The sequence below is a fragment of the Apodemus sylvaticus genome, chromosome 14 (assembly GCF_947179515.1).
Source record: "Apodemus sylvaticus chromosome 14, mApoSyl1.1, whole genome shotgun sequence".
In the NCBI taxonomy this organism is placed as follows: domain Eukaryota; kingdom Metazoa; phylum Chordata; class Mammalia; order Rodentia; family Muridae; genus Apodemus; species Apodemus sylvaticus.
Genome location: NC_067485.1, coordinates 15,800,404 through 15,816,218, shown reverse-complemented (window position 1 = coordinate 15,816,218; position 15,815 = coordinate 15,800,404). Strand labels below are relative to the sequence as shown.

At 49.4% G+C, this 15,815-nt stretch overlaps 1 protein-coding gene across 2 annotated transcripts in view; it reads left to right on the top strand.

The window, feature by feature from the left end:
- Secisbp2 (SECIS binding protein 2) overlaps positions 1 to 15,423 on the top strand; it is a 32,465-nt gene extending 17,042 nt beyond the window's left edge. For both annotated transcript variants that reach the window (XM_052157158.1, XM_052157157.1), the window contains exons 8-17: positions 3,089 to 3,211; positions 4,492 to 4,581; positions 5,637 to 5,769; positions 7,755 to 7,921; positions 8,616 to 8,754; positions 10,296 to 10,449; positions 11,184 to 11,404; positions 13,539 to 13,693; positions 14,040 to 14,229; positions 14,668 to 15,423. In XM_052157158.1, coding sequence (XP_052013118.1) covers positions 3,089 to 3,211; positions 4,492 to 4,581; positions 5,637 to 5,769; positions 7,755 to 7,921; positions 8,616 to 8,754; positions 10,296 to 10,449; positions 11,184 to 11,404; positions 13,539 to 13,693; positions 14,040 to 14,229; positions 14,668 to 14,771 — 1,476 coding nt within the window. In that variant the 3' untranslated portion in view covers positions 14,772 to 15,423. The remainder of the gene's footprint in view (positions 1 to 3,088; positions 3,212 to 4,491; positions 4,582 to 5,636; positions 5,770 to 7,754; positions 7,922 to 8,615; positions 8,755 to 10,295; positions 10,450 to 11,183; positions 11,405 to 13,538; positions 13,694 to 14,039; positions 14,230 to 14,667) is intronic.
- Positions 15,424 to 15,815: the final 392 nt, after the last annotated feature.

The following is a 15,815-nucleotide window of genomic DNA, read 5'->3' as shown; positions in this document are numbered from 1 at the left end:
ACTAATAGATTATTGTATATCATGCTGCAGGCTTCAAAAAATAAGCAAGTTAAGAAGAGGGTTTGTTGAGCTGGGTGTGGTGGCGCACGCACACCTTTAATCCCAGCACTTGGGAGGCAGAGGCAGGCGGATTTCTGAGTTTTTGAGGCCAACCTGGTCTACAGAGTGAGTTCCAGGACTACATAGAGAAACCCTGCCTCGAAAAATCATTAAAAAAAAGAAAAAAGAAAGAAAGAAAGAAAGAAAGGAAGGAAGGAAGGAAGGAAGGAAGGAAGAAAGGAAGGAAGGAAGGAAGAAAGAAAGGAAGAAAGAAAGAAAGAAGAAGGTTTGTTTTTCGGAGTGTACTGGCTGGTTTTGTGTGTCAACTTGACACAGGCTGGAGTTATCACAGAGAAAGGAGCCTCCCTTGAGGAAATGCCTCCATGATATCCAACTGTGGGGCATTTTCTCAATTAGTGATCAAGGGGGGAGGGTCCATTGTGGGTGGTGCCATCCCAGGGCTGGTGGTCTTGGGCATCCCTCCATCATCCATCCCTCCCTGCATCAGCGCCTGCTTCCAGACCTGCTTGAGTTCCAGTCCTGACTTCCTTTAGTGATGAACAGCAATGTGGAAGTGAGAGCTGAATAAACCCTTTCCTCCCCAACTTGCTTCTTGGTCATGAGGTTGTACAGGAATAGAAACCCTGACTAAGACAAATTGGTGCCAGCATAGTGGAGTATTCCTAAGACAACCTGACCGTGTTTGGAGGAGGACTGTGCAAGGACTTTGGAACTTTGAGATAGAAGAGCCATTGGGATGTTAAGAGCTCTGTGGGATGTTGTGTAGGAGCTTGGAAAATAATGTTGAGAACAGTGCAGAAGATGGAGGCCTGTGAAATTTCAGAGAGAAGATTAAAGACTCTTATCAGGGCTGTTACTATTTTGATTCTGAAGATTCTGTGGTTTTGGTTAGCTTGGGCTGAAGAATCAGCTGTGACTAACAAGATACCAGAACTACTAATGCAAAACCTTTGCATTACTGGGTCTATTGATGCTGGTTGGCTGGAACTAAGAAATTAGCAGTGACTAAGAGGAGACCAGCATCCCTGAGGTGAAATCTTCTGGGAAGTGTTTTCTGAGAGCACAGAGGCTGTGTTCCAGAGATAGCCAAGGTTATATCTCATGCTGTAGCTAGACTTGTATGAGTCACCCAGGTGGTACTGCTTTTGAAGGCCTGAAGGGGTCATGAAGAGCAGCTGAGGCTCAGCACTGTGAGAGGCCATGGAAGGCCATTGGTGAAGGTGCAGCCTCAGTTATAGTTGATAGCCTAGGACTCAAGGGGTCATGTAAAGGAGCTGAGGCTTGGAACCATGAAGAGAGCCATAAGAGGCTATTGGTGAAGCCTAGTTGCAGTGGAAGACATCGGTGTTTTGGAGATGTCAGTCTCATGAGATGACCACCAAGAACAGCAGCAACAGTGGAGTACAGGCAGCTGGAGCCTAGAAGACAAGGTGTGTGCTACAAAGGGCAGGACTGGAGAAGTGACCCAAGCCCTTGGAGGAGCCCAGAAGATTGTGAGTGGATCTTAGATATTGAACGGTTGGAGTTTAATTTTGCTTTTGATTGTGACTGTGCCCTGATTTTTTCCCTCCTGCAGTATTTTACTGGAGCCCACAGTTTAGAGACTTTGAATTGTAAAAAGACTTTGAAGTTCAAAAAAGAGTGGATATTTTAAAGGGATTGAAATTTCAATATGTAAGAATCTGCAAAGACTGTGGGACTTTTAAAGTTACTTAGATCTTGGGGATGAATAAGAAAGTAAGGGTTGAGACTTAATAGTGATGTGTTTGTGTATCAAGTTGATAAGGGGTCAATTGTACTGGCTGGTTTTGTGTCTCAACTGGACACAGGCTGGAGTTATCCCAGAGAAAGGAGCCTCCTTTGAGGAAATGCCTCCATGAGATCCAGCTGTCAGGCATTTCCTCAATTAGTGATCATGGGGGAGGGCCCATTGTGGGTGGTGCCATCCCAGGGCTGGTAGTCTTGGGTTCACTAAGAAAGCAAGCTGAGCAAGCCAGGGGAAGCAAGCCAATAAGTGACATCCATGATGTTGTGCAGAAATAGAAACCCTGGCTAAGACACTGAGTTAAACTTTATGCTTGCATCCTCCCTCCTTTGGGATCAATTGGGGAATCAACCCTGGGCTTGGCCTGTGCACTGACAACGAGTCTTTATATCATTAAAGAAGCAAACCATAATTGGCATTTTTATAGTGCTTTAAAAACTGGACTGTTTCACTTAAACACAGCAGGCAGTCTTTTGGGGTTAGTAGGGTTTCTCATTCTTTCTATAGCTACCAAACATTTTACTCTTGATGGGAACTCTGCTGTGATAGAGCAGTTCCAAAACTATAAAGCATCCTAGTGGTGACAGAGGTCAGTCTAATGGGAAAAGGATGGAAAGGGTGACTGTGTGCAGATACGGAGCACAGCATAGTTGTCAGCGCTCCCAGGACAAAGTCCAAAGTCATCAAATAAATGGAGGAGTAGCCTAGAAAAGAGCTGGGTCAAACAGAATGACCAGCCCATGCATCAGCAGTAAGTAAAAGCCCAAAGCCAGGGGTGTCAGCCTCAGCGAGAGCAGCAGGGTTAGGAGCCTGTGGAAGTGGTGTCAGTCCAGCAGTCAGGGCGGGATCTGTTTAGGAGCTGGGAGTCTGATGCCGCGTAGATGAGGGGAACCTGCCTGTGCTGGCAAGGACAACACGCATGACTGTGAGCAGCCCCCTGACAGTCTGACCCTCTGCAGGTGCTCCACTCGGTCATGTCCAGGGCCAGAGTCCCCAGAAAAGCAGTACACTTGCCCTTTTAATTTTGTTCTGACACAGGTCAGAGAGTCAGTTAAATACTGTAATATCTCACAGTTTTCCCCCTCCCCCTTTTTAAAGATTTCTTTTTTATGTATATTAGTTTTGTATCTACATGCCAGAGGGAGGGATCAGATCCCATTAAAGATGGTTGTGAGCCATCATGTGGTTGCTGAGAATTTAACTCGGGACCTCTGGAAGAACAGCTAATATTGAACCAGCCCCTTTCTTTGTGTTTTTATCTAGGCCAAAGCATCACAAGGAGGTGAACTTGAACAAAATGAAAGCTCCAAAAAGAATAAGAAAAAGAAAGAGAAGTCTAAATCAAGTTACGAAGTCCTGATGGCTCAGGAGCCGCCGAGGATTGAGGTCTGTGTATTTACTTAGAGCTTCGTGTGGTGAAAGCCTGGGGTTTTCTTAGACATGGAAGATCTGTGATGCCATCGTTAGCAAACCTTTTCATCTGCTCAAGAATGTAACAGTCCCCCAGCATAGTAGGGCGAGCCTGTGCTCTCAGCAGTTGGGAGGCAGAGGCAGGAGGACTGGGACTTGAAAGTCATCCTTAGCTCCACAGAGTTGGAAGAAAAGAGGATAGCCAGGACTACTCCCCTTTCCTCCTGTTCCAGGCTAGCTTGTAAGGGCTCTGGGTGAGCTCACCAGCAGGGGGGCGCTGGAGAAAACTGGCTGGTGGTTAACAGCCGCTGCTCTGTGCCACTCACCCTCCAGTCTGCTTGCGCTGTGTTCCCCCCTTTCCAGTGCCGGCCTTCGCAGGGCCGCCTGTCCTTGTCAAGTATCCTGTGAAATTATTCTCTATTAAAGAGAAGTGTAGAACTCCACAGGTTTCTTTAGACCCCAGGCAGAAGAATCCCATGTAATAACTTCCAGAAATATTCATTGTTGTCCTGAGATTCCTATAGTCATGTTCACATACAGTAAAGAGCCGACGTGGGTTTCCACTGGTCTTCCCGCTGGCCTGTTTATCATTTTCACACCTCCATACCAGACTTGGAAGCCTTGCTGTGTGTATGGCACACGATTTCCCAGGGGAACTGCCCAGGACATCCCCACAGAACTGGAAAGCTCATTCCCAAGGAGTCTTGAAAATTCCAGAATAGCAGTTAGGTATAGGGCAAAGTGTTTGCTTTTCCCTTTTAATTACCATGTGACTTTGCTGCAAGGTGCCCAAAATGCAGACAAAATTCCAACAAAATGATGTAAGATAATTTTAAGTGACTTTAAACTGTTTTTAGCAGGCTTATTTCCTTTGTCTGTTTAGCACTCTGTTTGGCATATTTACATCTGCTGATTGTGGCTTTCTGGATTTCTCTGCTGAAAAACATGAGTCTTTTAAAGAGCAGGATTTTTGATAAACTCATAATAAGAAAGTATGGTGGGTTCTGGAGACTCCTTTAGGACCTAGGTCCTGGGCAGAATTCCTCTCGATCTGGATAGGAGTGTTAGAACTGTGATCATAAAATGTGTTCTAAGAGTTAGTTAAAGCCGAAACTTCCATGGTAGCATTTTGAAGATGCTGTGTAATCACCTTTGGGAAGTTTTATGGATCTTATAGAAAACAGTGTACGTCAGGAAAGCCTGTGTGCAGCTGTCGTCACCCATGTAGGAAGCTGACGTGTGCTTTCTTTTCTCAGGATGCCGAGGAATTCCCCAACCTGTCAGTCGCATCTGAAAGAAGACACAGAGGGGAGTCCCCGAAGCTTCCCAGCACACAGCAGCCGCAGGTCAGTTGGAGATTACACCCACTGCTGCTTTCGTTGTGACTGTCATGGCACACAAACCAGAGACTCTGCTCTCCAAATGTCCCTGAGCCGCAGGTCAGTTGGAGATTATAGCCACTGCTGCTTTTGGTGTGACTCTCCTGGCACACAAACCAGAGACTCTGCTCTCCAAATGTCCCTGCGTGGGGACTTCTTTTGCTGTCTTCTTCCAGGAAGAACACCTGAGTCACTATTAAGCTAAAGCAGTTTGTCCCTTTGGTCATTAGACCTGGTACCTGCAGTTGCTGTCAGGAGGGAGCAGCCTGGGTAGAACTGAAGAGTGGACACTCTTCCACCCAGGCAGGCAGCACTGAGCCAGGGAGGCTGTGGCTCTAACCAGAAAAACATGCAGTTTAGGGTTTTTATTTGTGTGGGGAGGTGTGGAGGGTTGTTTGTTTGTTTGTTTGTTTGTTTGAGAGGTCTCACACTAGAGCTCAGACTGGCCTTGAAGTTGAAACAGTCCTTTTGTCTCAGCCTCTTAATGGTTGGAGTTCCAGGGGAATACCTCTATTCCCATCTTCAAAGACTCGTATAGCCAAAGATTTCATGTAAAGTTGGTTGTTTTTGTTTTGTTTTGTTTTTTTAAGATTTATTTATTATATGTAAGTACACTGTAGCTGTCTTCAGATGCACTAGAAGAGGGCATCAAATCCCCATTACAGATGGTTGTGAGCCACCATGTGGTTGCTGGGATTTGAACTCAGGACCTTCAGAAGAGCAGTCAGTGCTCTTAACCACTGAGCCATCTCTCCAGCCCCTCGTGTAAAGTTTGATGTCTTACCTGTCAGTATATGCTGTTAATTCACAGTGGAGATACAGATATAAATGGAAAGGAATAACCAACTACAGTAATGAGGGCAGATAATGTGAATTTTTAATTATTTGCTTTAATAAAAACAAAACCAAAAAAATTAAAGTCTTTTTAATCTGCTCATTTTGTCTTTTTATTTTTGGGAAATGTAAATCTTGGTGTATAAAATATAGTATTAGGAATAAACTTATAAATTTTTACTTTGTAGAATGACTTTAAAACTAGTGGAAAGAAGAGCCAGATTCCGGTGCAGCTGGACCTGGGGGGCATGCTGGCCGCGTTGGAGAAGCAGCAGCACGCCCCGCACACCAAGCCCTCCTCCAGACCCGTCGTGTTCTCAGGTGGGCACCTGTCACCTAGCAAGGGCTCCGAACTGCTCCCCAGAGGCTGTTCTCTGACTGTTTCCTTCCTCGTGGAAGTTACTTATCCCCACACAGAGGGTGCTGGGATAAACATGGACAGTGAAGGAGAGTGGAGACATCTAGAAGTGAGCCTGAACATTTGTGCCGCTGGATTATTGTCAGAAGTACCAAGTCCATTAGAAAGCAGAACATTCTCTTCAGAGAGATGCTGGGATGATGGTACAGAAGAGCAGAGTCTACACACCCTACAGGTGGAAACAAACTCAGATGAATCGGTAGGGTCTATATAGGGAGGGAGTTCTAAGCCAGTCAGGGCAACATGGTGAGAATCTTGTCTCAAAAAAATCTCAAATATATTTAAATATGATCTGTAAGGACTAATAACTGAGTTCCAGAATGGCCAGGTCTGTACAGAGAATCCCTATCCAAACAAAAAGAATCAAGAGCCATCCAATTTAAAGCTAAGGGATGTCCCATTTATCCTACTGTGGGGCCTAGGGCTGGCGCTCATTTTGTCAGACTTGCAGGGCAAGTGCTCCTACTGCCTGGCCATTGCTGGTCCAGTTGCCCCTTACATAATGATTAGATTCTTCTGTGACAGAAAACCTCCTTGTAAGGTGCTATTTTCTCAGGGCCTTTGCTGTATTTCGCATGCATGGATCTCCCTGTGTGGGTGGATGGGGTAATGTCTTGCCTGTCCTTTGAAATCAGGCTTTCTCCCAGGTTAGAACCTGGGGCTCTTCCCTTCTCAGCAAGGCTGGAAACTGTCAAGCCTCAGCCATCTCCTCTCTGATCCCCTTAGAGCTGTGATTGCAGGTGTGCACAGGATGCCTGGCTTGGTACACGGGTGCTGGGATCCTCATGACTACAGAGCAAGCATTCAAATGATGAGCTAACCTTCCAGCCCCTTTGGTTTGTTGCTGTGAAGTTTATAGAAGTTCAGCTTTTTCCATTTCTACAATTTAGAGGTCCAGATGAGGGGCTGATTCAGTGGTGCCATTAGGTGTCAGGCAAGCAAGCAGGTGTAAATAGGGGCTGTCTAGACACATGTCTGCTCGCAACAAACGGCATATGAGAGTAAGACTCTGTAGATGCAAACTGCTGGGTTGTAGAATGAGGAGCAGCCTAGAAGTAGTGTCGCTCGTCTAGACAAGTTGTATAAGTGACTCAGGAGTGAGGTTAGATGGACGAAACACTATTAACATGACACTCCATAAGGGAGTGGGCCAAGACATGCTTAGACAAATTCTGAGAGTTCTTGGAACGAGGTAGTGGACACATGGGGGTTTGTTATCATTCCTTTTTTGGGGGTATTGTAGAAATCATAAAATCATCTATGGTAATCAGGGCAACTCCCAGGAGCAGGGGGGGGCAAGAGAAGGGAATGGTGAGAAAGATACTCAACATATGGGAGTGCCGTGTTCAAAGGCTTGGACTGTGCAGGAGCAGAGTACAGAGGGATCAGTGATTGCTGCGAAACAGCTTCGTGGTAGGAAGCGGGTAGAGTGAAAAAGCTTAACTCTAGTGTTCAGTAGCTATTAGTTATTGGTTGGAAGAATTGCAAGAGCCATGTAATATAAGTAAACAACAACAACAAAAAAAAACTGTTACCAAGAAAGCAGTAATCAACTTGTACAGAGGTAGTACCAACTGAGTGTGTTGTGATAAACAGTTTCCCAGGAGTAAACACAATACCTACCACCTCAAAATAAGCCAAATCAGGCGGTGTGGTCCTTGAAGTTTTAGACTGTCCATGTCACAGCCTGTTTGACTGTAACTAGAGGACGGACCTTTCCAAAGTGAGCAAGTACCCTCTGGAATCTAGGCCTATGAGAAGGTGGTTTGACAAAGGTCAGTAAGGTCATGGGTCAGAGAGTGCATGGGAGACTCGTCCAGACCCTCGGCCTGCACTGAGCTGGCCAGGGCCTCCAGGCAGGGACCGTGTGGCACCCCCTGTGTTGCAGTTGGAGCAGTGCCAGTCCTTTCCAAGGATGCCTCCTCTGGTGAGAGGGGGCGCCGCTCCAGTCAGGTGAAGACCCCACATAACCCCCTGGACTCCAGTGCCCCCCTGATGAAGAAGGGGAAGCAGAGGGAGACACCTAAGGCCAAGAAGCCCACCTCACTGAAGAAGGTATGTGCACTGTCGCCATGGAAGCAGGACACGGGAGGACTGGGGGACTCTGCCTGTTTGCCTGCCACTCTCAGCCCTTTTGACTTCTCATTGTTCTGGGGAATGAGACCAGGGCATCGCTTCTATAGGCAAGCACCCACCACCGAGCTAGGGCCCAGGCCCACGCCTTTGACTGTTAAGGATCATATTACAAACCAATGTTGCGCCAAATCGTGCCAGTTTTTTTCTGGCAAATGATCCTTTACCCTTAAAACAAGACAGTGAGTATGAGGCAAAGACAACAATGTTCTGTTCCCGTGTGGCAGTACAGACACCCAGGCAGGGGGGTTGCATTTTCCTTCTTCACAGATGATGCTTCTCCCTGGCGCTCTGCCAGAGCCTGAAAGTTTTTCTGCGCACCTCCTGTTCAGCAGTTGGCCCTACGGTGTGCGCTCTGTGTCTGTTTACGCGTCTGTGGTGGGTGACTCTTGTTCCACACTTTCGGCCTCTGAGTCTTGTGTTTCTGGAGAGAACTGTGTGTTGCTCATGTCAGTTGTGGCGTGGAGGGGCACGTCATCCAGAGGCACGATGAAATGCGCAGGCAGACTGAGCTTGGGCATTGCTTGGGCAGAAGAGCTTATCTTTTAGGTGCAACTATGTAGCCTGTTTTAACAGGTTTTTTTGTTTTGTTTTGGTTCGGTTTGGTCTTTTTAAGATAATTTTGAAAGAACGGCAAGAGAGGATGCAGCAGCGACTCCAAGAAAGTGCTGCAAGCCTGACGGTGGCCAGCGATGACACACAGGATGTGGAGAGTGGCGCCAGTAACCAAACCCCCAGTCAGGACAACCCCACAGGTACCAGTTCTCTGAGTGTGTGTGTGTACGTGCGTGCATGTATGTGTGCCTGAAATAATGTTTCAGGTGGGAGCTATTGTGAGAATGGTGAGCTGTGGTAGAACCTGTGGGGACTCTGCCAACCCCACATGGACCTTGTGGTAAAATATAAGTCAGCATGGCGCCTAGAGGATATGGTTTCCACAGTCTAGCGTTACAGACAGAGGAGCCCCTTCCTGACGTTTAGTGTTGGGGTGACGCTGGGATTTCCAACCATAAGGCTATTTGCCAAGTGTGTCCCATACACAAAATTAATGTGTATGGGATTTTCAGGAGACTTTGTATGGTCAGAGTGTACATACATAGTACATATGTATGTAGCTGAAGGACTTCACAACATGACAACAGTCCAGTGACCCTCCCCAGGGGAACTGCCCAGCATGGCACCAGCCATAGGACTGTGCCCACTGTGGTGTGTGCCATGCTGACCCCACCTCCTTTTCTGGCCCGTGGAGCAGTGTACTGTTTGCAGTACTGTATAGTATGGGCTGCCTGAGTGTGCCAGTGTGGACAGCAGGCCAGCAGGGTGGCTAGTGGACATGAGTCTCCCTCTCCACAGTGTGGTTGGTGACTCTAAACAGGAGGACTTCCTGGAGCATGCGCACTGTTGCAACTCCTACCACACCACTCCAGGTGCTCTGCCATCACGCCTGTGCAGACAAGCCTTATTGCTATTCCCACCTGTCCCAGGGTGATGTGTTTGTCACAACAGAGGGAGGAGTGTGTTCTTGAATTCCGTCCCTCATGATGCTTTCATTCTGGTGCTCTGTGGAAGTGACTGGTTGGAGATGGCGAGCTATCACTGACTCCATCTGGTGTGTTACACATGGCCGCTGTCCAGCACTCACACGTTTGTGTTGGTTGCTTTGGTTTTGGTTTTCTGTGTTGCTTTGGTTTTTGCTGAGGTTGCTAGCTTAACACCAACTATAGCTTAGGCCTTCCTTGAGCCTGGCCATGGCAGTCCTCCTGCCTCAGCCTCCTGTGTGCTGCTAACCCCAGGATTTGCTGTTGTTTGAAGCAGGGTCTCACTTGTAGCCCTGCTAGCCTGGCATTTGGTGTAGACCAGGCAGCCCTGCCTTGCACACAGAGGTCTCTGCCTCGGCCTCCTGCGTGCTGGGATGAAAGTGTGCTCCACTGGGCTTAGCAGCTAACCTTGCTTTTTCAGTTTTCCTATTATGATATTCTTTAGAATCCAAACATAAAAGGTAGATTTTGGCACTGAACTGAACATTTAATGGTAACTTCTGTATTTTACCAAAATGAAACTGAGTAAGGACAGAGACATGGGAAGGGAAGGGAAGGGAGCGTTAGGAAAGACCAGAAAGCTACCCCAGCAGCCCCTGCCCGCCTTTCTGCTCCCGAAAGCCGGAGTGCCCCTCTTTCCCCCTGCGCATGTTGGGTTGCTGGTGTGTCCCTGGTACCAAGACTGTCTGCCCTGCAGGCCTCTGGCTGTGTGCAAAGCCTTGCAGAGATGCACAGTGATTTTTTTTTCCCTTCTGAAGGTCCAGAGAAGATAGAAGAATCAGTGTCTACACCTGTGGTTGAGGGTGAGTCAGAAGAGCCAGCTGGCACAGAGTTCCAGAGGGACCCAGAGGCTTGCCAGCCTAGCCCTGACAGTGCCACCTTCCCCAAGATCCACAGCCGGAGGTTCCGGGAGTGAGTGAGCACTGGCTGCTAGGGCTCGGGTTGGGGCTGGCTCTGATTTCCCCCTGCTGGGGGCTACAGCATAGGCTGAAGTGTCTGCTGCAATGCATTTTAATCCCTGCTTGAAATCAGCCGGGTAGCTAGATACGCAGTGGGGATAGGATCCTATAACTGTGTAGCTGCTGGTTCAGTGTACTGTGTTTCTGTCCTGCAGGTAATGATTGAAGAGGAGTCCTTAGTGCATTTTTGAAGTTGGGATAGAGTGAAGTGGCAGTGGAAATAGCTGGGTCCTCCAGGTTTAGTGTCCCAGCCATTCCCTCCAGTTTTTCCTCTTGTATCTTTTTTTCTTCCTTCCTTCCTTTTTCTGTGTTTTCCTTTTGGGAGACAGACTTACTGTGTGACCCAGGCCAGCCTTGGCCTTGCATTCACTCTCCTGCCTTCTCATTTGGAGGCCTGCGGGCGTGGCCTGCCATACCTGGCTTCAGTGCAGTCCCCAGGCTATGAGCAGTCAGCAGTGCTCATGCCTCCTCTTCCACAGGGCCCTCAGGGCAGCTGTCCAGGTGCTGGTGTGCAGACAGGGTGACCCAGGAGAAGCGGGCTAGGGCCAGCACAAGGTGTGCGGGGCAGGGCCCCCATGCCATTCCTCTTTTGTGGCAGAGGGAGTTGCATGGTCCTGGTGAGTGCTGGTGTTTCTGTGGCTTTTGTCTGATGTTGTCTGAATTCCCTGTCACTGGTTTTCCTTTCAGCTACTGCAGCCAGATGCTTAGTAAAGAAGTAGATGCTTGTGTCACGGGTCTGCTCAAGGAACTGGTGCGCTTCCAAGACCGCATGTACCAGAAGGATCCTGTCAAGGCCAAGACAAAGCGGCGGCTCGTGCTGGGCCTGAGGGAGGTCCTGAAACACCTCAAGCTCAGGAAGCTGAAGTGCATCATCATTTCTCCCAACTGTGAGAAGACACAATCTAAAGGTGACAACCCTGCAGCCCCCACAGCACACAGGCCGTTGTGCCAGTGCCCAGTAATCTGCCCACAGTGAGCCATGCACGTGATCAGTGGGCACCTTGGCAGCTCGCTCTCAGTTTCAGCAGAGAAATCACTTTCTAGCCCTACCTAACTCTGACTCTAGCCCTCCTGACCAAGGCCTTCCTCTAAAGCCAACCAGCAGCCCTTCCTCTGACCACAGGGTAGGGCGAGCCTCCCGAAAGCTGTAGCTCTACAGCCAGTGGGGTTGCTAGAAACCTTGCAGGGGACTTTGGGCCTTTTGGCAGAGTTGTTGAGTCTGTGGTTAACTTTCTGCTCACCCATTGCTAATGTGGGTTTGTCACAGTACTCCAGCAGTTGGCCTGGCCTGGAAGAGTGCTGTGTGTGAGGTGATAGTGATCTTGTCTGCCTCCCATCATGACTCTGGGAGGACTTGCCTGACACGTCGTGTCCTGGGTTCCATGGCGGAAGGAGTCATTAGGAAAATGCCGTCACTCTCACCCTCTTCATCCAGTTAGAATGCAAATGAGGAGGGATTTGGACACATGAGCCATCTCCCTGCCCTGTTCCATTCTCCTGTGTGTAACCTTCAGCTGGGCCAAAGTCACACTTTGAGGTAACAGGTCCAGATCCTGGTAATGAGTCCTGAGCCATTTTACATCCCAAACCTCGAGGTTTCCTAATAGGCCTGAGGCACCCAGACCTCGAGCAGCACCAGCTAGACTTCGTCCTATACCTCCCGGCAGCTCGCTCCCCTCGCCGGCCCGTGCTGCGCCACCATTGACACCAGCCAGGGCATGGCAGGGCTCTAGTGACCTACCAGGCCGGCTGTGTGTCTCATGGTGCCATATGGTGGAGACTAAACTGTGAAGTAGTCACTCAGGCTTGCTTATGGAAAGACAAGCCTGGGCTTCGTGCCCTCTAGAGACCTCAGCAGCTGACCCTTAGCCAATCCTTGGCGTATTTCTTCCCATGACTCCCAGTAAGTGGTTTGGCTTCCACTGCCTGGTGCATTTTCAGCTTTCTAACAGCTCCACTTCTGGAGAGCCAAGTCATAGCCCCCCTGTCTCCTGCTTGTGAGGCTCTCCCTCTCAGCCCTTCCTCTTGCTGCCGTCAGCACATGCGGCGTGGTCCGTGCATGCCTAGCCCAGCCTTGTCGGAGAGAGCGGCCTTGCCCTGTTAAGAGAGCTGGGTGTCTCCATGCTTCTGTAGTTTCCTGAGGTGCAGCTGTAGACCAGTGGCGGTGTGAGAGGGCGCCTGGGAGCCCAGAGTCACACTGCAGCTGTCAGGAGAACTAACTGCATGGGCGGTATGCTCAGCGCCTTTCCCCTCCCTGCCCCACACTGCTTTCAAGCTTTTAAAGTTCAAGATTAATGTGGAGGGAACATTTGATCCTTTTAGATCAGCCCATGCCAAGAGCAAGGGTCGGGTTCAAGGTCAGTGTGCAGGTGCCATTTAGTCCCTTCTGTTAAGTGCCCGAAAGAGCAGGGCTCAAGGTGCTCCGCTCCATTAGCATGTTGGCAGTGGTCTGAAAATTGTGAGCTTTGTGAGTTTATTCCTGTGGTCTTCTATTTCTAAGTAACTAGGTGATTTGTTCATTTCTTCTTGCTGTTGTTGGAACATAGAGGTGAGTGCCCCAGCACCCTGACTCCCTCTGCTGAGAGTCACCCTCAGGTGCTGTGGGTTCCCAGTGACCAGGTATGTCACCTGTGCAAGGTGCTCCTTCAACTCCTCCCTGTGTTAGCCTTGCTGGTACCTCATCGAAACAGGCCCCAGGTATAAAGGGCAAGGAGCCAGTGCAAGCGGGGTGCCTGGGCCTGCAGTGTGGCGGGTGCCCGAGCCTGGCTGAGCCTCTCGGCTTCGTTCCGTAAGAGAGAACTTAGCACTTGTCTGTTGAGACTTTGGAGTGGTTCAGAGCTGATGTGTGGAGCAGCTGCTCCGTGCCAGATACAGCCTGGCACTAACTAACCCTTCGTTTTCCCTGAGCACAGTGGGATTGTGCAGTCTGCCTTAGAGAACTGACTCTTCCTGGTGAAATTTGGTATGGGCAACTGACCTTACTGTGAGTGTAAGTGGGCTATGTGGCATCAATCTGTGTCATGTGGACCTGTATTTGAACAGGCGGGCTGGACGACACACTGCATACCATCATTGATTGCGCCTGTGAGCAGAACGTCCCCTTCGTGTTCGCACTCAACCGCAAGGCACTGGGGCGGAGTCTGAATAAGGCAGTTCCTGTGAGCATTGTAGGGATCTTCAGCTACGATGGGGCCCAGGTGAGTTGGGTCCCAGCCTCTTAGCTCCTTGTCCATGGGAAGAAGTTGGGGTCACGGCCCTTGATGCAGGCTTACCAACAGGCAGGCCATAGCCTCTGTTAAGTTGATGCTAAGGAGAATTTGCCTGAAGCAGAACCTTCTCAGAAAGCAGTAGCCTTTGTCCCCATAATAACACCAGGTAAAGGTCCTAAATTTGACTCTAGGTTTGTTGCCAATAGAGAGGTGCCATGGGCCTAAACATTTGGTCAGGCCTCTGGAACACCCATAGGCAGAGTCCGTACAGCCTGTGCTACCTCTGCCTTGCTGTGGAGGGTACTGTTCTACAGTTTGCTCTCTTGTGCTCAAGGACCAGTTCCACAAGATGGTTGAGCTGACCATGGCAGCCCGTCAGGCATACAAGACCATGTTGGAGACAGTGCGGCAGGAGCAGGCAGGAGAACCTGGACCTCAGATGCCTCCCAGCCCGCCCATGCAGGACCCCATCCAATCCACTGAAGAAAGCACCCCAGCTTCCACTGGAGAAGAGCCACACTACAGTGAGTGCTCTGGGGAGGGGACCTGGGGGCAGGGGGCAGGAGAGCAGCATGGTACTGGTTCCTTAAGGCAGCTGCAGAAGGCCACGGTAGCCCAGACAGGGCTGAGGCCATTACTCTTGCCATCACCTCTGAGAGTTTAGTCAGCAGATGCCAAAAGCTGCAAGATGCCATTAATGGTCTTACACTTTGAGCAAGTGTGGACAGGGGTGGCTTACAGGCACCTAAGACCAACTGGGAGAGCAAGGGAATTCTCTCAGGTCCATTGTCCACTGCGATGTGCTCTTTGGGGACTGGGATTGGTGCTGGTCATTAGGGGAGAGCCAGCCTAGCAGACGGGGGTGGGAGGCAGTGAGCAGAGCGGACATCTGTAGCTCATTCCTGCCTCTGAAGGGCTTTTGTGACCTATTAGCGTCTGTCACTCGGGCTCTTCTGTTTCAGTTGAGATCTGGAGAAAGCACCTGGAAGCATACAGTCAGCGTGCCCTGGAGCTGGAGGACTCCCTGGAGGCGTCAACCTCTCAGATGATGAACTTGAATTTATAGAAGAGTTCTTGCCTGTGTGTCTGTATTGGGTAAGGATGGGGGAGGCAGGAAAAAGATTTCCTTCTCGGTTCTTTCCTGACCTGATGGATTTATGTGACTGTTGAGTTGGAAATTCACTGGCCTCGGGGCAAAGGAAGGACCTAGTGTGACACTGTGAGGCCATTAGATGGACACTCAGATGCACCCATGGGCACCTTTCCTACGAGCCTGTGGTTCAGCTTTGGGTCTCTGCACACTGGATCTGGAAAATGCTGGGGAACGTGGTCCTGGGTCCTGTGGCTGCCTTGGACCCACTATCACAGTGCCGCTCAACCAAGTCTGGGGATGGTGGGATAGGAGCTGCGCTCCCGGGACTGTGGAGGCCCTGCCCCAGGGGTGGAGCCCTGCCACTGTGTGCTGCCAAGGATTTGCTAAGATGAGCCTCAGAAGAAAATTAGTTTCTAACATGACTTTTTGACATAAATTAATGCTTTTAGTTTTTATTTTCCAAAGAAGCAGTATATATCCAATTTGTAGATTTCAGTTTGATGCCTACAAATCTTTTTAATGAACATAGGATGAATGTGGTTTGTCTTAGAGGACAAAGCTTACTTGAGTATTTTCCTGCAAGCAAGAGGGCTTGTTTTGAATAAAGAATGATTATTTAATTTCATCTTATGCTATTATGATCTCAGGTGAGTGGTGTGGGTCTCACAGGTTGTTACCCTGGAGTTGTTCCTTTTTGCACTGCTGTGGTCTGTCAGGCCCAATCCTCATGCCCAGCTCCAGAGCAGGGACCACCGGGCAGCCCTTAGACCTCTGCATCTCTTTTGCCCAAGTCTGCCCCATGTCAAGAATGATTTTTACTGTCTTGTCTCCCAAGCAAATGCATGCCGGCTCTGGGACCTCTGCTGGCCGAATCCAGCTGCACGCAACAAAGTCTCTGAGAGTGAGTGGCCTGTGCAGACTGGCTCAGAAATGGCTGCCGAGTGGCCTGCCACACAGTTTGTGGCCAGTTCTCACCCCTTGTTGACCCTGTTGTTGACTGTGTCAGCCTGGGGAATG